Raw genomic sequence first — 24,396 nt, 5'->3', positions numbered from 1 at the left:
CCTCCCGGTCGGATCCCTCCGCGCCCCGAGGGCACGCGACCTCCCTGAGCGCCGATAAGCACCGGGTCGACGGGAGCGGAGCCGCCGAGAGGGCGGGGACAAGGGAAGAGGGCAGGCGAGGCAGCCAATCGAGGCGCGGGAGCGGTCGGCGGCGATCTGTCGGCCCAATGAGCGCCGCGGAGGGCCGGGCCGAGTGCGGGAAGGGAGGGGGCGTTGTACCGAGCGGGCGCCGTCATGGCCGACGGGATCGTTAGGGCGCAGGCCGCCTGGCCCGGCGGCGGCGCTGCCGCTGCAGCCGCTTTCGGAGAGGTCGCCTGCAAGGGCAAGGAGGTCCCCGCCAACGTTCTCCGTGAGGATGAGCGGTCGTGGGCGAGGAGGTAGCCGCGGCGTCGTCGTGCGAGTCTTCTCTTTCCTTCCTTCCCTCGGCCGCTCGCAGGCCCTCTGAAACGAGGGCCCGTCGCGGGTCCCGGGAGTGCGGCAGGGCGGGTGGTGGCCTTGCTGCGGGAGGGAGGGAGGGAGGCAGGGAGGGACGGACGGACGGACGGTCGGTCGGTCGGTCGGTCGGTCGGGGTCTCTCCGGCTCGTGGCGCTCTCTACTGCAGCGCCTCTAAAACCCCGCGCTTCTTCGGTGCGCGTCCCGCCTGCCCCCGGGGTGCCACGGCGCGTACTGGGTCGCCGGCGCAGTCGGTCTCCTTGGGGGTTCGGACTGCCTGCGTATAGGCAGCGAGCATCGCAGTAGTGACCGTAATCAGTCATTTCTGCGTAGCAGAAACGCAGGTCTTGATGCGCCTCGTGACAGCGTTCTAGAGACGCCCCGGCTCGGCCGTGCTAGGCTTTGGTTATGGCACCACCCCCACCGCGCACGCGAGCGCACGCTCTCTCCAAAGTGGCTTGTGAAAGGGAAGAATTGCAGCTTTTCCTAGCTTTCTTAAACATCTAGAAGCCAGTCAATCCCGCAGGCTGCTGGTCCTCACTTGAGGCGGGGGGGGAACTTAGAACTGCTTTTGGAGTGTAGTTGGCTATAGCGAATGGTCTTGAATTTGCTTAGCTCGCTGTACCGAAGGCCTGTTTCACAGTTGAGCGATGTTATAGGGGGGAGAAGTGTGAGGAAGGCTCGTAATTCTCGATTGTCGCGCAGTGAAAGGCGATGGTAAGAAGTGCAAAGCATCTGTGGAATCGAGTCTTATCGGCGCTGTTTCAGTCGCATCTAAAATAAATAAAACTGCCGGAAGTCGCTAATCTGAAGTACTCGGCTGTCTCGTTGCCCCCGTCACCTTGCGTGCTGGATCCTGCTTCTGGTGCCGTATGCAGTTTCGGTCTGCTGGTGATTTGGGGAGTTCCCTCGCAATTAGTTGCGAGTCGATGGTTTCCTACAGATCGGTGGTATTCGTGTTTCGCAGGTGATACCTTGGCCTCGGTCTGGAGGTGTCTGACGTAGAGCCGGCCGTAACGGGCTAACTTGGAATGTTCTTTCCCCTGAGTACGTGGCGTTATCGAGGACGGAGAGTTTATACAGCCTCAGCCGGATTACTCCGGGTTCTTTGAAGATGCCTTCCTACCTCTGGCCGAGGCAATATTTGGACATAACTGAAGGACAGTTAGCAATTGTTTGCCGCTTGTGTGTTTTGCGTGTAGAAGGTAGAGAACTTTGCCTATTCAAAGATCGCTTAAGAAGAATCGCTGTTTTGTCGTGCGCGTTTGGGGTACCTGATAATCTGCTTCGGTAGGACGAGTTCGGTGGGGCATAGTGATTTGCTTAAGCTGTTGCCTTTCTCTGAAGCTGACTGCGTTGTAACTGTTTACTCTTCCTCCAGCGCCTTGCGTTCCGTGATAGTTCGCCTCAGGCTCCAGTGTTTTTTCCTAGTCCTTCCTGAGAAGGCAGTTGTCCGGTTATGTGAAGCAGAAGATTCTGGCGGACCCGTGAGTACTGTGGGAGCTTTCTTTTCGCTAGGCTGGCTGTACCTGTAACTAGTTTGTAACTTCCTAGACTCTTTCCCGTCCCCTCTTTTCCTCTGGATGTTGCGGAGGGGCGCACAGTAGGCTATTTTGGGTTTTCCGATGCTGTAGTCTTTTGCCTCTAGCTTGTAATGGAGTTGAGCTTTTTGACTAAGAGCGGCGATATAAAGCGATGCTGGTCTCCGGCTACGCGCTTGTAGTGCAAAAAGCAGTGTTGTTCCGAAGTACGGTCTGATGCCCGTTTTCACGGTTTCCAGACAGCGGCGGTGGTACTTTGACTATGCAGAAGAGGGCTTGGGGTTTGGGCAGGTCAGAGGCGAGGAAAGGGAAAGCTGGTTGAGCGGCGCTGGGTGTTTGTTTCGCTGTTAGCTATGCAAGTCAAGTTCCAAGGCTTTGTGAGGCCACGCAAAAGAAAAGGCACCGTGAAGCTTTTATTTTCCGCCAGAGCGGCTTACGTTGCCCGAAGCTATGACGGGGGCTTTAACCCCCGAGACAAATTTAGCTTCTGTGACTGTTTTGTAGTCTGTTCCCGTCTAGAGGGTAATTCAAAGAGCAGCGGTTGAATCGTGAAGGATTAGCTAACCGTGTTCTGTGGATGGTTCTCCGCTCGCGTTCGTTCTGTGCGTCGTGGCACGTTATGTTAGGTAACGTTATTTCCTTTTTCCAGCTTCTTGGGCGTGTAATGGTTGTTGGCAAGAAGTGTGCTGCTAACCTGGACCTGACCAATGGATTCCGGATGGCTGTGAATGCCCACCCTCGGGCCCTTCGGGCTGTCGTGTACATCTACGTATTCTGGGTGGCGGTCAGTTGGGCCGGCCTCCTGGCTAAGGTTTTTGCACCGCAGGCGTCACTGCACGCGTACGGGTCGCCGCCGAGTAGGTTTCATATGTTGCCCGTCAATCTAGCCCCTGTTGACGTATGATTTTTTTTTTTTTTTCCTGGACGGCTGTCTATGGAGGGTAATAAAGAGCTTTGAGCAGCACTTGCACAATAAAGATGGAGCATGGGGATATGACCTCTGTCTTGTGTGTCTTGCCGATGGAAATAGTTCTGCAAGTTAAAAGAATGTTTCGGTCTGTTGACAGTGTCGTGTAGATGGTGGTTTGCCCAGTCATTTGAAACGCGAAGATAGAAGCGCTCGGCGGTCCTGTGGGTCTCCATCTCCCTAAGACGATCTAGGATGTGCTGTGTGTTTGAGGCCTTGCTATCTTCCCCCTGCTCCCAAATAAAAGGGCGTGCTTTTATTGCGAAACAGCCGCATCGAGGACTGGCAGATGTAGAACCAGAGAAGAATAAGGTTGGAAGAAAGCTTCCAGGCATCGTCTGTTGTCTGCCCCTGTCCCGAGGAGGCAGAATAAACTCTGCCCGGTGTGATTTCTGACAGGTGCTTGTCAGCCTGTTCTTGACTACCGTAGGAGTTTTGCTACCGCTTTCTTTTCAGTCGTGGGTTTCGCAACTTCGAGAAGTAATTTCTCCCACAGACGCTTTTCAAAGCGTAGAAGGCTCTGGGATGCTTGAGTCGGCTTCTGAACGTTCAAGACTCGGCTGCCGTTCCCTTTATTTTTTTGTATGTATTTTTAGAGTCTTTTTTTTTCCTAAACGAAGTCCGTTGTTCAGGAACTAGAAGAAGGATTAGCTAAAGGCACCATAAGGCGTTTAAATGCGATCACCTCTCGTGCTTTGTTAGACCTCTGGCTTTGCTGTGCTCCTTGTTTAATTGCGGTTACGTTCAAGGCTTACTGGAGCGTGGGAGCGTTAAAATGCTATTAAATATTTTTAGTGTTTGAAACTTGCTAATGAAATGATTTTTGTGACTCCGTTCCTCACAAAGAAACTCGATTCCTTAGCAGGAGGAATGATCTTTGTTACTGGATCTGTTTGCGGGGTTAACGATTGCAGCTGTGAATGACTAAAGTCTTTTGAAGAAGCTGAATGATAAAAACCAAACCGAAACAAGAAACAGCCCTTGTTCTACTCGAAGTAATATAGAATTTGCCGTTTGCGGGGTCAGATGAAAATAGTTGTGGAAGTCAACTACTTGGGGGGGGGGGGGGGGGGGGGGGGGAGGGAGGGGAGGGGAAGGGAGGGGAGGGGAGGGGAGGGGAGGGGTGGGTGGAGGTGGAGATGCTGTTGCCCTTTCAGGGAAAGCTTCTTAAATTGGCACTTGATCAACTGTTCTGTTTCTGTATTTGTCCTTGGTCTCTTTCATTGGTCTGTTTTGTTGACGTAGAAGAGCCCATGGAACTGCTCAAAGAAACCTGTGCAAATGGACCTTGAGTAAGTATTTACGTGTTCAACTGTTCCCCAGTCGGTCTAGCTAATGCTATCAGCGCTTGTAGTCTTTCACAAAAGGTGTTTAATTCCTGAGAAAGTAGAGGAGGAAGACGATTGGTAATCTCTTTGCTTAATAGGCACTGTTAGACAACCGTAGAAGGCGAAGAAATTTGCCCCCGAGGCACCAATTTGACCCTTCCTTTAGCCTGTACGCTTTCAAAGAGCATATCATAGAACCATAGAATGGCCTGGGTTGAAAAGCACCTTAAAGATCATCTAGTTTCAACCCCCCTGCTCTGGGCAGCGTTGCCAACCACTAGAGCAGGCTGCCCAGAGCCGCGTCCAGCCTGGCCTTGAATGCCTCCAGGGATGGGGCATCCAGAACCTCTCTGGGCAACCCGTTCCAGTGCCTCACCGCCCTCTGAGTGAAAAACTTTCTCCTAATATCTAAGCTAAATCTCCCCTGTCTTAGTTTAAAACCATTCCCCCTTGTCCTATCGCTATCAACACGTGTATTTTTACTCCTGTATATACAGATTCGTAGGGGTTGGAAGGGACCTCAAGAGATCGTCGGGTCCAACCCCCCTGCCAGAGCAGGTTCCCTAGAGCAGGCTGCCCAGGTAGGCGTCCAGACGGGCCTTGAATATCTCCGGAGAAGGAGACTCCACAACCTCCCCGGGCAGCCTGTTCCAGCGCTCCGTCACCCTCACCGTGAAGAAGTTCTTTCGCGTGTTGGTGCGGAACTTCCTGTGCTCCAGTTTTTGGCCGTTGCCCCTTGTCCTATCCCCACAAACCACTGAAAAGAGGGTGGCCAAGTCCCACTGTCTCCCACACTTAAGATATTTGTAATCATTGATAAGATCCCCTCTCAGTCTTCTCTTCTCAAGGCTGAACAGGCCCAGGTCTCTCAGTCTTTGCTCATGGGGGAGATGCTCCAGGCCCCGTATCATCTTTGTTGCCCTCCGCTGGACTCTTTCCAAGAGATCCCTGTCTTTTTTGTACTGGGGAGCCCAGAACCGGACACGGTACTCCAGGCGAGGCCTGCCCAGGGCAGAGTAGAGGGGGAGGATCACCTCCCTTGACCTGCTGGCCACGCTCCTTTTAACGCACGCCAGGATCCCGTTGGCCTTCTTGGCCACCAGGGCACGCCGCTGGCTCATGGTCAACCTGTCGTCCACCAGGACCCCCGGGTCCTTCTCCGCAGCGCTCCTCTCCAGCAGGTCATCCCCCAGCCTGTACTGATACACGCGGTTGTTCCTTCCCAGGTGCAGGACTCTACGCTTGCTCTTGTTAAACTTCATTTGGCTTCTTCCTGCCCAGCTCTCCAGCCCGCCCAGGTCTCGCTGAATGGCAGCACAGCCTTCTGGCGTGTCGGCCACTCCTCCCAGCTTTGTATCATCGGCGTACTTGCTGAGGCTGGACACTATTCCCTCGTCAAGGTCGGCGATGAAGATGTTGAACAAGACCGGACCCAGCACCGACCCCTGGGGAACACCGCTAGTCACAGGGCTGCAGCCGGACTCTGCGCCGCCGATCACCACCCTCTGAGCTCGGCCGGTCAGCCAGGTCTCAACCCACCTTACCGTCCACTCGTCTATCCCACGCTTTCTCAGCTTTGCTAGCAGGACGTCGTGGGAGACAGTATCGGAAGCCTTGCTAAAGTCAAGGTAGATGACATCCACTGCTCTCCCTCCATCAACGCAGCTGGTGATGCCATCATAGAAGGCAACGAGGTCGGTCGAGCACGATTTCCCCTTGGTGAATCCATGCTGACTACTCCTCATAACCTCCTTCTCTTCCAATGGCTTGGAGATGGCATCCAGAACAAGCTGTTCCAACACCTTTCCAGCTGTTCCAACACCTTTCCAGGGACGGAGGTGAGACTGACCTTTCCAAGAGCTCCACATCCTTCTTGTGCTGGGGGCCCCAGGCCTGCACGCAGTATTCCAGGTGGGGTCTCCCAAGAGCAGGGTAGAGGGGGATAATCACCTCCCTCTCCCTGCTGGCCACCCCTTTGTTAATGCGGCCCAGGACACAGTTGGCCTTCCGGGCTGCAAGCGCGCGCTGCTGGCTCGTGTCCAGCTTCTCGTCCATCAGGACCCCCAAGTCCTTCTCCGCAGGGCTGCTCTCAAGTTCTTCTTCTCCCAGTCTATAGAAATACCTGGGATTGCCCCAGCCCAAGGTCAACGCCTTGCACTTGGCCTTGTTGAACCTCATTAGGTTCTCATGGGCCCACTTCTCCGGCCTGTCCAGGTCCCTCCGGACGGCATCCCTTCCCTCTGTTGTATCGACTGCACCGCTCAGCTTGGTGTCATCTGCAAACTTGCTCGATTCCGTCGTCTGTGTCATTGCTAAAGATGTTGAAGAGCACCGGTCCCGAGGCCGACCCCTGAGGGACACCGCTTGTGACCGGCCTCCACCCAGACATAGAGCCGTTGACCACAACCCTTTGGCTGCGACCAGCCAACCAATTCTTTATCCGCCCAGCAGTCCATCCTTCAAATCCATACCTCTCCAATTTAGAGAGAAGAATGTGGTGAGGGACCGTATCAAAGGCTTTGCTCAGTCCAGGTGGCATATCCTATCCCAGGACTGGTTTCAGCCGTAAACAACAAACAGTTACGAGGAGAGGTGTAGCTCTGTAAATATTTTTGTTGCCTTGGGTGAATTGGTGTCTGGTCGCACTGAGTGGCCCGCGTGGTAGCTGGGAGATGGCCGACGGGGAGGACTGAGATGTTAAAGCTGCCTGTGGTTGCCTGCCCCCAGCCCCAGCCCCAGCCCCGTCCCCGTGTGCCATCCCGATGGCAGTAGCGCCTGGAACCTCAAACTAAAGCGAGCGTATTCTGATGTCGTTACCCTCCAAGCCTGTCAGAGAGGCAGAAGCGCTGTGGCCTACTCAGGCAGGAACCGCGCGTGTGGGGACGGCCACGTCCCTGCCGCCGTGTCGGGCCAGTTTGAGCTCCGCTCTCCCTGGGGCTGCTGCAGGGCACCGCGGACCACGCTTGGGCAGCCTTGGGGGGCACTGCCTATTTTTCCAGAAGCCTCCTCCCCAGCTGAGCACAAACCCAGTTGTGATGTGCCAGGGCTGAGCACAGGCTTTGTATTCCTCCCCGCCACCCCGTGCGCGGGAGGTGCAGCTTTCCCCCTTAGAAACACCAGCAGTTGAAGTGGGGCTCTCAGGGAAGGTTGTGGAGCAACTTCTGAAAAGGTAAGGCCTGCCCTGGCAAAAGCGGGGATCTGCCTGCGGGGAGCAGCGCCCAAAAGCCACCAGCGTGTTTGGGGTGGAGCTGATAGGGTCATAAATAATAGTTGGGGCTACGAGCGCGAGGTCCCGCATTTGGTCCGGGGCAATCCTAAGCACGAATCCAGGCTGGGCGGAGAATGGATGGAGAGCAGCTCTGAGGAGAAGGGCCTGGGGGCGTTGGTTGATGAGAAGCTCGTCAACCGGAGCCGGCAATGCAATGGACGCTTGCAGCCCGGAAAGCCACCCGTATCCTGGGCCGCATCAAAAGGAGGGCGGCCGGCAAGTCGAGGGAGGTGATTCTCCCTCTCTGCTGCTGTGCTCTTGTGAGGCCCCACCTAGAGTAAGTACTGTGTTCAGCTCTGGGGCCCCCAGCACAAGAAGGACGGGGACGTACTAGAACGCGTCCAGAGGAGGGCCACGAAGATGACCAGGGGGCTGGGGCACCTCTCCCAGGAAGGCAGGCTGAGGGAGTTGGGGTGGTTCAGCCTGGAGAGAGAAGAGAAGGCTCCGGGGAGACCTTGGAGGGGCCTTCCAGTACCCAAAGGGGGGGCCCTACAGGAAAGCTGGGGAGGGACTCTTTGTCAGGGAGAGGAGCGATAGGGCAAGGAGTAATGGTTTTAAACTCAAAGAGGGTAGACTTAGACTGGATAGTTGGAAGAGATTCTTTCCTGAGAGGGGGGTGAGGCACTGGAACGGGTTGCCAGGAGAAGTGGCGGATGCCCCGTCCCTGGAAGTGTTTAAGGCCAGGTTGGATGGGGCTTTGAGCAACGTGGTCTAGTGGAAGGTGTCCCTGCCCAGGGCGGGGGGGTTGGAATTAGGTGATCTTTAAGTAAGGTCCCTGCCAAGCCAAGCCATGCTATGATTCTATGATCGGAGCAACCGTTCTGTGGAGCTCGTTTCCCAGCCGTGCAGGGCCCGGCTTCCCTCCGCGGAGCCGCCCAGCCCGTTTTCGGGCGCCCACTTCCTCCCTCCCGGTCGGATCCCTCCGCGCCCCGAGGGCACGCGACCTCCCTGAGCGCCGATAAGCACCGGGTCGACGGGAGCGGAGCCGCCGAGAGGGCGGGGACAAGGGAAGAGGGCAGGCGAGGCAGCCAATCGAGGCGCGGGAGCGGTCGGCGGCGATCTGTCGGCCCAATGAGCGCCGCGGAGGGCCGGGCCGAGTGCGGGAAGGGAGGGGGCGTTGTACCGAGCGGGCGCCGTCATGGCCGACGGGATCGTTAGGGCGCAGGCCGCCTGGCCCGGCGGCGGCGCTGCCGCTGCAGCCGCTTTCGGAGAGGTCGCCTGCAAGGGCAAGGAGGTCCCCGCCAACGTTCTCCGTGAGGATGAGCGGTCGTGGGCGAGGAGGTAGCCGCGGCGTCGTCGTGCGAGTCTTCTCTTTCCTTCCTTCCCTCGGCCGCTCGCAGGCCCTCTGAAACGAGGGCCCGTCGCGGGTCCCGGGAGTGCGGCAGGGCGGGTGGTGGCCTTGCTGCGGGAGGGAGGGACGGACGGACGGACGGACGGACGGTCGGTCGGTCGGTCGGGGTCTCTCCGGCTCGTGGCGCTCTCTACTGCAGCGCCTCTAAAACCCCGCGCTTCTTCGGTGCGCGTCCCGCCTGCCCCCGGGGTGCCACGGCGCGTACTGGGTCGCCGGCGCAGTCGGTCTCCTTGGGGGTTCGGACTGCCTGCGTATAGGCAGCGAGCATCGCAGTAGTGACCGTAATCAGTCATTTCTGCGTAGCAGAAACGCAGGTCTTGATGCGCCTCGTGACAGCGTTCTAGAGACGCCCCGGCTCGGCCGTGCTAGGCTTTGGTTATGGCACCACCCCCACCGCGCACGCGAGCGCACGCTCTCTCCAAAGTGGCTTGTGAAAGGGAAGAATTGCAGCTTTTCCTAGCTTTCTTAAACATCTAGAAGCCAGTCAATCCCGCAGGCTGCTGGTCCTCACTTGAGGCAGGGGGGGAACTTAGAACTGCTTTTGGAGTGTAGTTGGCTATAGCGAATGGTCTTGAATTTGCTTAGCTCGCTGTACCGAAGGCCTGTTTCACAGTTGAGCGATGTTATAGGGGGGAGAAGTGTGAGGAAGGCTCGTAATTCTCGATTGTCGCGCAGTGAAAGGCGATGGTGAGTAAGAAGTGCAAAGCATCTGTGGAATCGAGTCTTATCGGCGCTGTTTCAGTCGCATCTAAAATAAATAAAACTGCCGGAAGTCGCTAATCTGAAGTACTCGGCTGTCTCGTTGCCCCCGTCACCTTGCGTGCTGGATCCTGCTTCTGGTGCCGTATGCAGTTTCGGTCTGCTGGTGATTTGGGGAGTTCCCTCGCAATTAGTTGCGAGTCGATGGTTTCCTACAGATCGGTGGTATTCGTGTTTCGCAGGTGATACCTTGGCCTCGGTCTGGAGGTGTCTGACGTAGAGCCGGCCGTAACGGGCTAACTTGGAATGTTCTTTCCCCTGAGTACGTGGCGTTATCGAGGACGGAGAGTTTATACAGCCTCAGCCGGATTACTCCGGGTTCTTTGAAGATGCCTTCCTACCTCTGGCCGAGGCAATATTTGGACATAACTGAAGGACAGTTAGCAATTGTTTGCCGCTTGTGTGTTTTGCGTGTAGAAGGTAGAGAACTTTGCCTATTCAAAGATCGCTTAAGAAGAATCGCTGTTTTGTCGTGCGCGTTTGGGGTACCTGATAATCTGCTTCGGTAGGACGAGTTCGGTGGGGCATAGTGATTTGCTTAAGCTGTTGCCTTTCTCTGAAGCTGACTGCGTTGTAACTGTTTACTCTTCCTCCAGCGCCTTGCGTTCCGTGATAGTTCGCCTCAGGCTCCAGTGTTTTTTCCTAGTCCTTCCTGAGAAGGCAGTCAGTTGTCCGGTTATGTGAAGCAGAAGATTCTGGCGGACCCGTGAGTACTGTGGGAGCTTTCTTTTCGCTAGGCTGGCTGTACCTGTAACTAGTTTGTAACTTCCTAGACTCTTTCCCGTCCCCTCTTTTCCTCTGGATGTTGCGGAGGGGCGCACAGTAGGCTATTTTGGGTTTTCCGATGCTGTAGTCTTTTGCCTCTAGCTTGTAATGGAGTTGAGCTTTTTGACTAAGAGTGGCGATATAAAGCGATGCTGGTCTCCGGCTACGCGCTTGTAGTGCAAAAAGCAGTGTTGTTCCGAAGTACGGTCTGATGCCCGTTTTCACGGTTTCCAGACAGCGGCGGTGGTACTTTGACTATGCAGAAGAGGGCTTGGGGTTTGGGCAGGTCAGAGGCGAGGAAAGGGAAAGCTGGTTGAGCGGCGCTGGGTGTTTGTTTCGCTGTTAGCTATGCAAGTCAAGTTCCAAGGCTTTGTGAGGCCACGCAAAAGAAAAGGCACCGTGAAGCTTTTATTTTCCGCCAGAGCGGCTTACGTTGCCCGAAGCTATGACGGGGGCTTTAACCCCCGAGACAAATTTAGCTTCTGTGACTGTTTTGTAGTCTGTTCCCGTCTAGAGGGTAATTCAAAGAGCAGCGGTTGAATCGTGAAGGATTAGCTAACCGTGTTCTGTGGATGGTTCTCCGCTCGCGTTCGTTCTGTGCGTCGTGGCACGTTATGTTAGGTAACGTTATTTCCTTTTTCCAGCTTCTTGGGCGTGTAATGGTTGTTGGCAAGAAGTGTGCTGCTAACCTGGACCTGACCAATGGATTCCGGATGGCTGTGAATGCCCACCCTCGGGCCCTTCGGGCTGTCGTGTACATCTACGTATTCTGGGTGGCGGTCAGTTGGGCCGGCCTCCTGGCTAAGGTTTTTGCACCGCAGGCGTCACTGCACGCGTACGGGTCGCCGCCGAGTAGGTTTCATATGTTGCCCGTCAATCTAGCCCCTGTTGACGTATGATTTTTTTTGTTTTTTTTTTCCTGGACGGCTGTCTATGGAGGGTAATAAAGAGCTTTGAGCAGCACTTGCACAATAAAGATGGAGCATGGGGATATGACCTCTGTCTTGTGTGTCTTGCCGATGGAAATAGTTCTGCAAGTTAAAAGAATGTTTCGGTCTGTTGACAGTGTCGTGTAGATGGTGGTTTGCCCAGTCATTTGAAACGCGAAGATAGAAGCGCTCGGCGGTCCTGTGGGTCTCCATCTCCCTAAGACGATCTAGGATGTGCTGTGTGTTTGAGGCCTTGCTATCTTCCCCCTGCTCCCAAATAAAAGGGCGTGCTTTTATTGCGAAACAGCCGCATCGAGGACTGGCAGATGTAGAACCAGAGAAGAATAAGGTTGGAAGAAAGCTTCCAGGCATCGTCTGTTGTCTGCCCCTGTCCCGAGGAGGCAGAATAAACTCTACCCGGTGTGATTTCTGACAGGTGCTTGTCAGCCTGTTCTTGACTACCGTAGGAGTTTTGCTACCGCTTTCTTTTCAGTCGTGGGTTTCGCAACTTCGAGAAGTAATTTCTCCCACAGACGCTTTTCAAAGCGTAGAAGGCTCTGGGATGCTTGAGTCGGCTTCTGAACGTTCAAGACTCGGCTGCCGTTCCCTTTATTTTTTTGTATGTATTTTTAGAGTCTTTTTTTTTCCTAAACGAAGTCCGTTGTTCAGGAACTAGAAGAAGGATTAGCTAAAGGCACCATAAGGCGTTTAAATGCGATCACCTCTCGTGCTTTGTTAGACCTCTGGCTTTGCTGTGCTCCTTGTTTAATTGCGGTTACGTTCAAGGCTTACTGGAGCGTGGGAGCGTTAAAATGCTATTAAATATTTTTAGTGTTTGAAACTTGCTAATGAAATGATTTTTGTGACTCCGTTCCTCACAAAGAAACTCGATTCCTTAGCAGGAGGAATGATCTTTGTTACTGGATCTGTTTGCGGGGTTAACGATTGCAGCTGTGAATGACTAAAGTCTTTTGAAGAAGCTGAATGATAAAAACCAAACCGAAACAAGAAACAGCCCTTGTTCTACTCGAAGTAATATAGAATTTGCCGTTTGCGGGGTCAGATGAAAATAGTTGTGGAAGTCAACTACTTGGGGGGGGGGGGGGGGGGGGGAGGGGAAGGGAGGGGAGGGGAGGGGAGGGGAGGGGTGGGTGGAGGTGGAGATGCTGTTGCCCTTTCAGGGAAAGCTTCTTAAATTGGCACTTGATCAACTGTTCTGTTTCTGTATTTGTCCTTGGTCTCTTTCATTGGTCTGTTTTGTTGACGTAGAAGAGCCCATGGAACTGCTCAAAGAAACCTGTGCAAATGGACCTTGAGTAAGTATTTACGTGTTCAACTGTTCCCCAGTCGGTCTAGCTAATGCTATCAGCGCTTGTAGTCTTTCACAAAAGGTGTTTAATTCCTGAGAAAGTAGAGGAGGAAGACGATTGGTAATCTCTTTGCTTAATAGGCACTGTTAGACAACCGTAGAAGGCGAAGAAATTTGCCCCCGAGGCACCAATTTGACCCTTCCTTTAGCCTGTACGCTTTCAAAGAGCATATCATAGAACCATAGAATGGCCTGGGTTGAAAAGCACCTTAAAGATCATCTAGTTTCAACCCCCCTGCTCTGGGCAGCGTTGCCAACCACTAGAGCAGGCTGCCCAGAGCCGCGTCCAGCCTGGCCTTGAATGCCTCCAGGGATGGGGCATCCAGAACCTCTCTGGGCAACCCGTTCCAGTGCCTCACCGCCCTCTGAGTGAAAAACTTTCTCCTAATATCTAAGCTAAATCTCCCCTGTCTTAGTTTAAAACCATTCCCCCTTGTCCTATCGCTATCAACACGTGTATTTTTACTCCTGTATATACAGATTCGTAGGGGTTGGAAGGGACCTCAAGAGATCGTCGGGTCCAACCCCCCTGCCAGAGCAGGTTCCCTAGAGCAGGCTGCCCAGGTAGGCGTCCAGACGGGCCTTGAATATCTCCGGAGAAGGAGACTCCACAACCTCCCCGGGCAGCCTGTTCCAGCGCTCCGTCACCCTCACCGTGAAGAAGTTCTTTCGCGTGTTGGTGCGGAACTTCCTGTGCTCCAGTTTTTGGCCGTTGCCCCTTGTCCTATCCCCACAAACCACTGAAAAGAGGGTGGCCAAGTCCCACTGTCTCCCACACTTAAGATATTTGTAATCATTGATAAGATCCCCTCTCAGTCTTCTCTTCTCAAGGCTGAACAGGCCCAGGTCTCTCAGTCTTTGCTCATAGGGGAGATGCTCCAGGCCCCGTATCATCTTTGTTGCCCTCCGCTGGACTCTTTCCAGGAGATCCCTGTCTCTCTTTTTGTACTGGGGAGCCCGGAACCGGACACGGTACTCCAGGCGAGGCCTGCCCAGGGCAGAGTAGAGGGGGAGGATCACCTCCCTTGACCTGCTGGCCACGCTCCTTTTAACGCACGCCAGGATCCCGTTGGCCTTCTTGGCCACCAGGGCACGCCGCTGGCTCATGGTCAACCTGTCGTCCACCAGGACCCCCGGGTCCTTCTCCGCAGCGCTCCTCTCCAGCAGGTCATCCCCCAGCCTGTACTGATACACGCGGTTGTTCCTTCCCAGGTGCAGGACTCTACGCTTGCTCTTGTTAAACTTCATTTGGCTTCTTCCTGCCCAGCTCTCCAGCCCGCCCAGGTCTCGCTGAATGGCAGCACAGCCTTCTGGCGTGTCGGCCACTCCTCCCAGCTTTGTATCATCGGCGTACTTGCTGAGGCTGGACACTATTCCCTCGTCAAGGTCGGCGATGAAGATGTTGAACAAGACCGGACCCAGCACCGACCCCTGGGGAACACCGCTAGTCACAGGGCTGCAGCCGGACTCTGCGCCGCCGATCACCACCCTCTGAGCTCGGCCGGTCAGCCAGGTCTCAACCCACCTTACCGTCCACTCGTCTATCCCACGCTTTCTCAGCTTTGCTAGCAGGACGTCGTGGGAGACAGTATCGGAAGCCTTGCTAAAGTCAAGGTAGATGACATCCACTGCTCTCCCTCCATCAACGCAGCTGGTGATGCCATCATAGAAGGCAACGAGGTCGGTCGAGCACGATTTCCCCTTGGTGAATCCATGCTGACTACTCCTCATAACCTCCTTCTCTTCCAATGGCTTGGAGATGGCATCCAGAACAAGCTGTTCCAACACCTTTCCAGCTGTTCCAACACCTGTCCAGGGACGGAGGTGAGACTGACCTTTCCAAGAGCTCCACATCCTTCTTGTGCTGGGGGCCCCAGGCCTGCACGCAGTATTCCAGGTGGGGTCTCCCAAGAGCAGGGTAGAGGGGGATAATCACCTCCCTCTCCCTGCTGGCCACCCCTTTGTTAATGCGGCCCAGGACACAGTTGGCCTTCCGGGCTGCAAGCGCGCGCTGCTGGCTCGTGTCCAGCTTCTCGTCCATCAGGACCCCCAAGTCCTTCTCCGCAGGGCTGCTCTCAAGTTCTTCTTCTCCCAGTCTATAGAAATACCTGGGATTGCCCCAGCCCAAGGTCAACGCCTTGCACTTGGCCTTGTTGAACCTCATTAGGTTCTCATGGGCCCACTTCTCCGGCCTGTCCAGGTCCCTCCAGACGGCATCCCTTCCCTCTGTTGTATCGACTGCACCGCTCAGCTTGGTGTCATCTGCAAACTTGCTCGATTCCGTCGTCTGTGTCATTGCTAAAGATGTTGAAGAGCACCGGTCCCGAGGCCGACCCCTGAGGGACACCGCTTGTGACCGGCCTCCACCCAGACATAGAGCCGTTGACCACAACCCTTTGGCTGCGACCAGCCAACCAATTCTTTATCCGCCCAGCAGTCCATCCTTCAAATCCATACCTCTCCAATTTAGAGAGAAGAATGTGGTGAGGGACCGTATCAAAGGCTTTGCTCAGTCCAGGTGGCATATCCTATCCCAGGACTGGTTTCAGCCGTAAACAACAAACAGTTACGAGGAGAGGTGTAGCTCTGTAAATATTTTTGTTGCCTTGGGTGAATTGGTGTCTGGTCGCACTGAGTGGCCCGCGTGGTAGCTGGGAGATGGCCGACGGGGAGGACTGAGATGTTAAAGCTGCCTGTGGTTGCCTGCCCCCAGCCCCAGCCCCAGCCCCGTCCCCGTGTGCCATCCCGATGGCAGTAGCGCCTGGAACCTCAAACTAAAGCGAGCGTATTCTGATGTCGTTACCCTCCAAGCCTGTCAGAGAGGCAGAAGCGCTGTGGCCTACTCAGGCAGGAACCGCGCGTGTGGGGACGGCCACGTCCCTGCCGCCGTGTCGGGCCAGTTTGAGCTCCGCTCTCCCTGGGGCTGCTGCAGGGCACCGCGGACCACGCTTGGGCAGCCTTGGGGGGCACTGCCTATTTTTCCAGAAGCCTCCTCCCCAGCTGAGCACAAACCCAGTTGTGATGTGCCAGGGCTGAGCACAGGCTTTGTATTCCTCCCCGCCACCCCGTGCGCGGGAGGTGCAGCTTTCCCCCTTAGAAACACCAGCAGTTGAAGTGGGGCTCTCAGGGAAGGTTGTGGAGCAACTTCTGAAAAGGTAAGGCCTGCCCTGGCAAAAGCGGGGATCTGCCTGCGGGGAGCAGCGCCCAAAAGCCACCAGCGTGTTTGGGGTGGAGCTGATAGGGTCATAAATAATAGTTGGGGCTACGAGCGCGAGGTCCCGCATTTGGTCCGGGGCAATCCTAAGCACGAATCCAGGCTGGGCGGAGAATGGATGGAGAGCAGCTCTGAGGAGAAGGGCCTGGGGGCGTTGGTTGATGAGAAGCTCGTCAACCGGAGCCGGCAATGCAATGGACGCTTGCAGCCCGGAAAGCCACCCGTATCCTGGGCCGCATCAAAAGGAGGGCGGCCGGCAAGTCGAGGGAGGTGATTCTCCCTCTCTGCTGCTGTGCTCTTGTGAGGCCCCACCTAGAGTAAGTACTGTGTTCAGCTCTGGGGCCCCCAGCACAAGAAGGACGGGGACGTACTAGAACGCGTCCAGAGGAGGGCCACGAAGATGACCAGGGGGCTGGGGCACCTCTCCCAGGAAGGCAGGCTGAGGGAGTTGGGGTGGTTCAGCCTGGAGAGAGAAGAGAAGGCTCCGGGGAGACCTTGGAGGGGCCTTCCAGTACCCAAAGGGGGGGCCCTACAGGAAAGCTGGGGAGGGACTCTTTGTCAGGGAGAGGAGCGATAGGGCAAGGAGTAATGGTTTTAAACTCAAAGAGGGTAGACTTAGACTGGATAGTTGGAAGAGATTCTTTCCTGAGAGGGGGGTGAGGCACTGGAACGGGTTGCCAGGAGAAGTGGCGGATGCCCCGTCCCTGGAAGTGTTTAAGGCCAGGTTGGATGGGGCTTTGAGCAACGTGGTCTAGTGGAAGGTGTCCCTGCCCAGGGCGGGGGGGTTGGAATTAGGTGATCTTTAAGTAAGGTCCCTGCCAAGCCAAGCCATGCTATGATTCTATGATCGGAGCAACCGTTCTGTGGAGCTCGTTTCCCAGCCGTGCAGGGCCCGGCTTCCCTCCGCGGAGCCGCCCAGCCCGTTTTCGGGCGCCCACTTCCTCCCTCCCGGTCGGATCCCTCCGCGCCCCGAGGGCACGCGACCTCCCTGAGCGCCGATAAGCACCGGGTCGACGGGAGCGGAGCCGCCGAGAGGGCGGGGACAAGGGAAGAGGGCAGGCGAGGCAGCCAATCGAGGCGCGGGAGCGGTCGGCGGCGATCTGTCGGCCCAATGAGCGCCGCGGAGGGCCGGGCCGAGTGCGGGAAGGGAGGGGGCGTTGTACCGAGCGGGCGCCGTCATGGCCGACGGGATCGTTAGGGCGCAGGCCGCCTGGCCCGGCGGCGGCGCTGCCGCTGCAGCCGCTTTCGGAGAGGTCGCCTGCAAGGGCAAGGAGGTCCCCGCCAACGTTCTCCGTGAGGATGAGCGGTCGTGGGCGAGGAGGTAGCCGCGGCGTCGTCGTGCGAGTCTTCTCTTTCCTTCCTTCCCTCGGCCGCTCGCAGGCCCTCTGAAACGAGGGCCCGTCGCGGGTCCCGGGAGTGCGGCAGGGCGGGTGGTGGCCTTGCTGCGGGAGGGAGGGAGGGAGGCAGGGAGGGACGGACGGACGGACGGACGGACGGTCGGTCGGTCGGTCGGTCGGTCGGGGTCTCTCCGGCTCGTGGCGCTCTCTACTGCAGCGCCTCTAAAACCCCGCGCTTCTTCGGTGCGCGTCCCGCCTGCCCCCGGGGTGCCACGGCGCGTACTGGGTCGCCGGCGCAGTCGGTCTCCTTGGGGGTTCGGACTGCCTGCGTATAGGCAGCGAGCATCGCAGTAGTGACCGTAATCAGTCATTTCTGCGTAGCAGAAACGCAGGTCTTGATGCGCCTCGTGACAGCGTTCTAGAGACGCCCCGGCTCGGCCGTGCTAGGCTTTGGTTATGGCACCACCCCCACCGCGCACGCGAGCGCACGCTCTCTCCAAAGTGGCTTGTGAAAGGGAAGAATTGCAGCTTTTCCTAGCTTTCTTAAACATCTAGAAGCCAGTCAATCCCGCAGGCTGCTGGTCCTCACTTGAGGCAGGGGGGGAACTTAGAACTGCTTTTGGAGTGTAGTTGGCTATAGCGAATGGTCTTGAATTTGCTTAGCTCGCTGTACCGAAGGCCTGTTTCACAGTTGAGCGATGTTATAGGGGGGAGAAGTGTGAGGAAGGCTCGTAATTCTCGATTGTCGCGCAGTGAAAGGCGATGGTGAGTAAGAAGTGCAAAGCATCTGTGGAATCGAGTCTTATCGGCGCTGTTTCAGTCGCATCTAAAATAAATAAAACTGCCGGAAGTCGCTAATCTGAAGTACTCGGCTGTCTCGTTGCCCCCGTCACCTTGCGTGCTGGATCCTGCTTCTGGTGCCGTATGCAGTTTCGGTCTGCTGGTGATTTGGGGAGTTCCCTCGCAATTAGTTGCGAGTCGATGGTTTCCTACAGATCGGTGGTATTCGTGTTTCGCAGGTGATACCTTGGCCTCGGTCTGGAGGTGTCTGACGTAGAGCCGGCCGTAACGGGCTAACTTGGAATGTTCTTTCCCCTGAGTACGTGGCGTTATCGAGGACGGAGAGTTTATACAGCCTCAGCCGGATTACTCCGGGTTCTTTGAAGATGCCTTCCTACCTCTGGCCGAGGCAATATTTGGACATAACTGAAGGACAGTTAGCAATTGTTTGCCGCTTGTGTGTTTTGCGTGTAGAAGGTAGAGAACTTTGCCTATTCAAAGATCGCTTAAGAAGAATCGCTGTTTTGTCGTGCGCGTTTGGGGTACCTGATAATCTGCTTCGGTAGGACGAGTTCGGTGGGGCATAGTGATTTGCTTAAGCTGTTGCCTTTCTCTGAAGCTGACTGCGTTGTAACTGTTTACTCTTCCTCCAGCGCCTTGCGTTCCGTGATAGTTCGCCTCAGGCTCCAGTGTTTTTTCCTAGTCCTTCCTGAGAAGGCAGTTGTCCGGTTATGTGAAGCAGAAGATTCTGGCGGACCCGTGAGTACTGTGGGAGCTTTCTTTTCGCTAGGCTGGCTGTACCTGTAACTAGTTTGTAACTTCCTAGACTCTTTCCCGTCCCCTCTTTTCCTCTGGATGTTGCGGAGGGGCGCACAGTAGGCTATTTTGGGTTTTCCGATGCTGTAGCCTTTTGCCTCTAGCTTGTAATGGAGTTGAGCTTTTTGACTAAGAGCGGCGATATAAAGCGATGCTGGTCTCCGGCTACGCGCTTGTAGTGCAAAAAGCAGTGTTGTTCCGAAGTACGGTCTGATGCCCGTTTTCACGGTTTCCAGACAGCGGCGGTGGTACTTTGACTATGCAGAAGAGGGCTTGGGGTTTGGGCAGGTCAGAGGCGAGGAAAGGGAAAGCTGGTTGAGCGGCGCTGGGTGTTTGTTTCGCTGTTAGCTATGCAAGTCAAGTTCCAAGGCTTTGTGAGGCCACGCAAAAGAAAAGGCACCGTGAAGCTTTTATTTTCCGCCAGAGCGGCTTACGTTGCCCGAAGCTATGACGGGGGCTTTAACCCCCGAGACAAATTTAGCTTCTGTGACTGTTTTGTAGTCTGTTCCTGTCTAGAGGGTAATTCAAAGAGCAGCGGTTGAATCGTGAAGGATTAGCTAACCGTGTTCTGTGGATGGTTCTCCGCTCGCGTTCGTTCTGTGCGTCGTGGCACGTTATGTTAGGTAACGTTATTTCCTTTTTCCAGCTTCTTGGGCGTGTAATGGTTGTTGGCAAGAAGTGTGCTGCTAACCTGGACCTGACCAATGGATTCCGGATGGCTGTGAATGCCCACCCTCGGGCCCTTCGGGCTGTCGTGTACATCTACGTATTCTGGGTGGCGGTCAGTTGGGCCGGCCTCCTGGCTAAGGTTTTTGCACCGCAGGCGTCACTGCACGCGTACGGGTCGCCGCCGAGTAGGTTTCATATGTTGCCCGTCAATCTAGCCCCTGTTGACGTATGATTTTTTTTGTTTTTTTTTTCCTGGACGGCTGTCTATGGAGGGTAATAAAGAGCTTTGAGCAGCACTTGCACAATAAAGATGGAGCATGGGGATATGACCTCTGTCTTGTGTGTCTTGCCGATGGAAATAGTTCTGCAAGTTAAAAGAATGTTTCGGTCTGTTGACAGTGTCGTGTAGATGGTGGTTTGCCCAGTCATTTGAAACGCGAAGATAGAAGCGCTCGGCGGTCCTGTGGGTCTCCATCTCCCTAAGACGATCTAGGATGTGCTGTGTGTTTGAGGCCTTGCTATCTTCCCCCTGCTCCCAAATAAAAGGGCGTGCTTTTATTGCGAAACAGCCGCATCGAGGACTGGCAGATGTAGAACCAGAGAAGAATAAGGTTGGAAGAAAGCTTCCAGGCATCGTCTGTTGTCTGCCCCTGTCCCGAGGAGGCAGAATAAACTCTGCCCGGTGTGATTTCTGACAGGTGCTTGTCAGCCTGTTCTTGACTACCGTAGGAGTTTTGCTACCGCTTTCTTTTCAGTCGTGGGTTTCGCAACTTCGAGAAGTAATTTCTCCCACAGACGCTTTTCAAAGCGTAGAAGGCTCTGGGATGCTTGAGTCGGCTTCTGAACGTTCAAGACTCGGCTGCCGTTCCCTTTATTTTTTTGTATGTATTTTTAGAGTCTTTTTTTTTCCTAAACGAAGTCCGTTGTTCAGGAACTAGAAGAAGGATTAGCTAAAGGCACCATAAGGCGTTTAAATGCGATCACCTCTCGTGCTTTGTTAGACCTCTGGCTTTGCTGTGCTCCTTGTTTAATTGCGGTTACGTTCAAGGCTTACTGGAGCGTGGGAGCGTTAAAATGCTATTAAATATTTTTAGTGTTTGAAACTTGCTAATGAAATGATTTTTGTGACTCCGTTCCTCACAAAGAAACTCGATTCCTTAGCAGGAGGAATGATCTTTGTTACTGGATCTGTTTGCGGGGTTAACGATTGCAGCTGTGAATGACTAAAGTCTTTTGAAGAAGCTGAATGATAAAAACCAAACCGAAACAAGAAACAGCCCTTGTTCTACTCGAAGTAATATAGAATTTGCCGTTTGCGGGGTCAGATGAAAATAGTTGTGGAAGTCAACTACTTGGGGGGGGGGGGGGGAGGGGAGGGGAGGGGAGGGGAGGGGTGGGTGGAGGTGGAGATGCTGTTGCCCTTTCAGGGAAAGCTTCTTAAATTGGCACTTGATCAACTGTTCTGTTTCTGTATTTGTCCTTGGTCTCTTTCATTGGTCTGTTTTGTTGACGTAGAAGAGCCCATGGAACTGCTCAAAGAAACCTGTGCAAATGGACCTTGAGTAAGTATTTACGTGTTCAACTGTTCCCCAGTCCGTCTAGCTAATGCTATCAGCGCTTGTAGTCTTTCACAAAAGGTGTTTAATTCCTGAGAAAGTAGAGGAGGAAGACGATTGGTAATCTCTTTGCTTAATAGGCACTGTTAGACAACCGTAGAAGGCGAAGAAATTTGCCCCCGAGGCACCAATTTGACCCTTCCTTTAGCCTGTACGCTTTCAAAGAGCATATCATAGAACCATAGAATGGCCTGGGTTGAAAAGCACCTTAAAGATCATCTAGTTTCAACCCCCCTGCTCTGGGCAGCGTTGCCAACCACTAGAGCAGGCTGCCCAGAGCCGCGTCCAGCCTGGCCTTGAATGCCTCCAGGGATGGGGCATCCAGAACCTCTCTGGGCAACCCGTTCCAGTGCCTCACCGCCCTCTGAGTGAAAAACTTTCTCCTAATATCTAAGCTAAATCTCCCCTGTCTTAGTTTAAAACCATTCCCCCTTGTCCTATCGCTATCAACACGTGTATTTTTACTCCTGTATATACAGATTCGTAGGGGTTGGAAGGGACCTCAAGAGATCGTCGGGTCCAACCCCCCTGCCAGAGCAGGTTCCCTAGAGCAGGCTGCCCAGGTAGGCGTCCAGACGGGCCTTGAATATCTCCGGAGAAGGAGACTCCACAACCTCCCCGGGCAGCCTGTTCCAGCGCTCCGTCACCCTCACCGTGAAGAAGTTCTTTCGCGTGTTGGTGCGGAACTTCCTGTGCTCCAGTTTTTGGCCGTTGCCCCTTGTCCTATCCCCACAAACCACTGAAAAGAGGGTGGCCAAGTCCCACTGTCTCCCACACTTAAGATATTTGTAATCATTGATAAGATCCCCTCTCAGTCTTCTCTTCTCAAGGCTGAACAGGCCCAGGTCTCTCAGTCTTTGCTCATAGGGGAGATGCTCCAGGCCCCGTATCATCTTTGTTGCCCTCCGCTGGACTCTTTCCAAGAGATCCCTGTCTTTTTTGTACTGGGGAGCCCAGAACCGGACACGGTACTCCAGGCGAGGCCTGCCCAGGGCAGAGTAGAGGGGGAGGATCACCTCCCTTGACCTGCTGGCCACGCTCCTTTTAACGCACGCCAGGATCCCGTTGGCCTTCTTGGCCACCAGGGCACGCCGCTGGCTCATGGTCAACCTGTCGTCCACCAGGACCCCCGGGTCCTTCTCCGCAGCGCTCCTCTCCAGCAGGTCATCCCCCAGCCTGTACTGATACACGCGGTTGTTCCTTCCCAGGTGCAGGACTCTACGCTTGCTCTTGTTAAACTTCATTTGGCTTCTTCCTGCCCAGCTCTCCAGCCCGCCCAGGTCTCGCTGAATGGCAGCACAGCCTTCTGGCGTGTCGGCCACTCCTCCCAGCTTTGTATCATCGGCGTACTTGCTGAGGCTGGACACTATTCCCTCGTCAAGGTCGGCGATGAAGATGTTGAACAAGACCGGACCCAGCACCGACCCCTGGGGAACACCGCTAGTCACAGGGCTGCAGCCGGACTCTGCGCCGCCGATCACCACCCTCTGAGCTCGGCCGGTCAGCCAGGTCTCAACCCACCTTACCGTCCACTCGTCTATCCCACGCTTTCTCAGCTTTGCTAGCAGGACGTCGTGGGAGACAGTATCGGAAGCCTTGCTAAAGTCAAGGTAGATGACATCCACTGCTCTCCCTCCATCAACGCAGCTGGTGATGCCATCATAGAAGGCAACGAGGTCGGTCGAGCACGATTTCCCCTTGGTGAATCCATGCTGACTACTCCTCATAACCTCCTTCTCTTCCAATGGCTTGGAGATGGCATCCAGAACAAGCTGTTCCAACACCTTTCCAGCTGTTCCAACACCTGTCCAGGGACGGAGGTGAGACTGACCTTTCCAAGAGCTCCACATCCTTCTTGTGCTGGGGGCCCCAGGCCTGCACGCAGTATTCCAGGTGGGGTCTCCCAAGAGCAGGGTAGAGGGGGATAATCACCTCCCTCTCCCTGCTGGCCACCCCTTTGTTAATGCAGCCCAGGACACAGTTGGCCTTCCGGGCTGCAAGCGCGCGCTGCTGGCTCGTGTCCAGCTTCTCGTCCATCAGGACCCCCAAGTCCTTCTCCGCAGGGCTGCTCTCAAGTTCTTCTTCTCCCAGTCTATAGAAATACCTGGGATTGCCCCAGCCCAAGGTCAACGCCTTGCACTTGGCCTTGTTGAACCTCATTAGGTTCTCATGGGCCCACTTCTCCGGCCTGTCCAGGTCCCTCCGGACGGCATCCCTTCCCTCTGTTGTATCGACTGCACCGCTCAGCTTGGTGTCATCTGCAAACTTGCTCGATTCCGTCGTCTGTGTCATTGCTAAAGATGTTGAAGAGCACCGGTCCCGAGGCCGACCCCTGAGGGACACCGCTTGTGACCGGCCTCCACCCAGACATAGAGCCGTTGACCACAACCCTTTGGCTGCGACCAGCCAACCAATTCTTTATCCGCCCAGCAGTCCATCCTTCAAATCCATACCTCTCCAATTTAGAGAGAAGAATGTGGTGAGGGACCGTATCAAAGGCTTTGCTCAGTCCAGGTGGCATATCCTATCCCAGGACTGGTTTCAGCCGTAAACAACAAACAGTTACGAGGAGAGGTGTAGCTCTGTAAATATTTTTGTTGCCTTGGGTGAATTGGTGTCTGGTCGCACTGAGTGGCCCGCGTGGTAGCTGGGAGATGGCCGACGGGGAGGACTGAGATGTTAAAGCTGCCTGTGGTTGCCTGCCCCCAGCCCCAGCCCCAGCCCCGTCCCCGTGTGCCATCCCGATGGCAGTAGCGCCTGGAACCTCAAACTAAAGCGAGCGTATTCTGATGTCGTTACCCTCCAAGCCTGTCAGAGAGGCAGAAGCGCTGTGGCCTACTCAGGCAGGAACCGCGCGTGTGGGGACGGCCACGTCCCTGCCGCCGTGTCGGGCCAGTTTGAGCTCCGCTCTCCCTGGGGCTGCTGCAGGGCACCGCGGACCACGCTTGGGCAGCCTTGGGGGGCACTGCCTATTTTTCCAGAAGCCTCCTCCCCAGCTGAGCACAAACCCAGTTGTGATGTGCCAGGGCTGAGCACAGGCTTTGTATTCCTCCCCGCCACCCCGTGCGCGGGAGGTGCAGCTTTCCCCCTTAGAAACACCAGCAGTTGAAGTGGGGCTCTCAGGGAAGGTTGTGGAGCAACTTCTGAAAAGGTAAGGCCTGCCCTGGCAAAAGCGGGGATCTGCCTGCGGGGAGCAGCGCCCAAAAGCCACCAGCGTGTTTGGGGTGGAGCTGATAGGGTCATAAATAATAGTT

General features: G+C 55.3%; 2 protein-coding genes and 1 long non-coding RNA gene across 3 annotated transcripts; all 3 read left to right on the top strand.

Moving 5' to 3' along the window:
* Positions 1 to 192: 192 nt before the first annotated feature.
* On the top strand, positions 193 to 3,745 carry LOC310888858 (adenosine 5'-monophosphoramidase HINT1-like). The gene is made up of 4 exons (XM_083852476.1): positions 193 to 377; positions 1,815 to 1,920; positions 2,624 to 2,831; positions 3,042 to 3,745. Exons 1-4 carry the CDS (start codon positions 235 to 237, stop codon positions 3,086 to 3,088), a joined length of 504 nt encoding a protein of 167 aa, XP_083708602.1. The 5' UTR covers positions 193 to 234; the 3' UTR covers positions 3,089 to 3,745.
* Positions 3,746 to 8,634: 4,889 nt separating this feature from the next.
* On the top strand, positions 8,635 to 12,182 carry LOC310888878. The gene is made up of 2 exons (XR_014576232.1): positions 8,635 to 8,818; positions 10,244 to 12,182. It is a non-coding gene; the product is annotated as an uncharacterized lncRNA (long non-coding RNA).
* Positions 12,183 to 17,067: 4,885 nt separating this feature from the next.
* On the top strand, positions 17,068 to 20,629 carry LOC310888872 (adenosine 5'-monophosphoramidase HINT1-like). The gene is made up of 4 exons (XM_083852493.1): positions 17,068 to 17,245; positions 18,695 to 18,800; positions 19,504 to 19,711; positions 19,926 to 20,629. Exons 1-4 carry the CDS (start codon positions 17,103 to 17,105, stop codon positions 19,970 to 19,972), a joined length of 504 nt encoding a protein of 167 aa, XP_083708619.1. The 5' UTR covers positions 17,068 to 17,102; the 3' UTR covers positions 19,973 to 20,629.
* The last annotated feature ends 3,767 nt before the right edge of the window (positions 20,630 to 24,396 follow it).

The sequence above is a fragment of the Anser anser genome (genome assembly GCF_964211835.1).
Source record: "Anser anser genome assembly, contig: SUPER_W_unloc_2, whole genome shotgun sequence".
Taxonomy (NCBI): Eukaryota; Metazoa; Chordata; class Aves; order Anseriformes; family Anatidae; genus Anser; species Anser anser.
The sequence above is the reverse complement of the archived record's forward strand: the minus strand, read 5'-3'. Positions and strand labels throughout refer to the sequence as shown.

Coding starts and splice junctions, on each gene's coding strand:
- LOC310888872 (XM_083852493.1), top strand. CDS start 17,103: ATGGCCGACGGGATCGTTAGGGCGCAGGCCGCCTGGCCCGGCGGCGGC. Junction 17,246..18,694: donor GAGCGGTCGTGGGCGAGGAG/GTAGCCGCGGCG, acceptor CTCTTCCTCCAG/CGCCTTGCGTTCCGTGATAG. Junction 19,712..19,925: donor CGCGTACGGGTCGCCGCCGA/GTAGGTTTCATA, acceptor GTCTGTTGACAG/TGTCGTGTAGATGGTGGTTT.
- LOC310888858 (XM_083852476.1), top strand. CDS start 235: ATGGCCGACGGGATCGTTAGGGCGCAGGCCGCCTGGCCCGGCGGCGGC. Junction 1,921..2,623: donor CAGAAGATTCTGGCGGACCC/GTGAGTACTGTG, acceptor TCCTTTTTCCAG/CTTCTTGGGCGTGTAATGGT. Junction 2,832..3,041: donor CGCGTACGGGTCGCCGCCGA/GTAGGTTTCATA, acceptor GTCTGTTGACAG/TGTCGTGTAGATGGTGGTTT.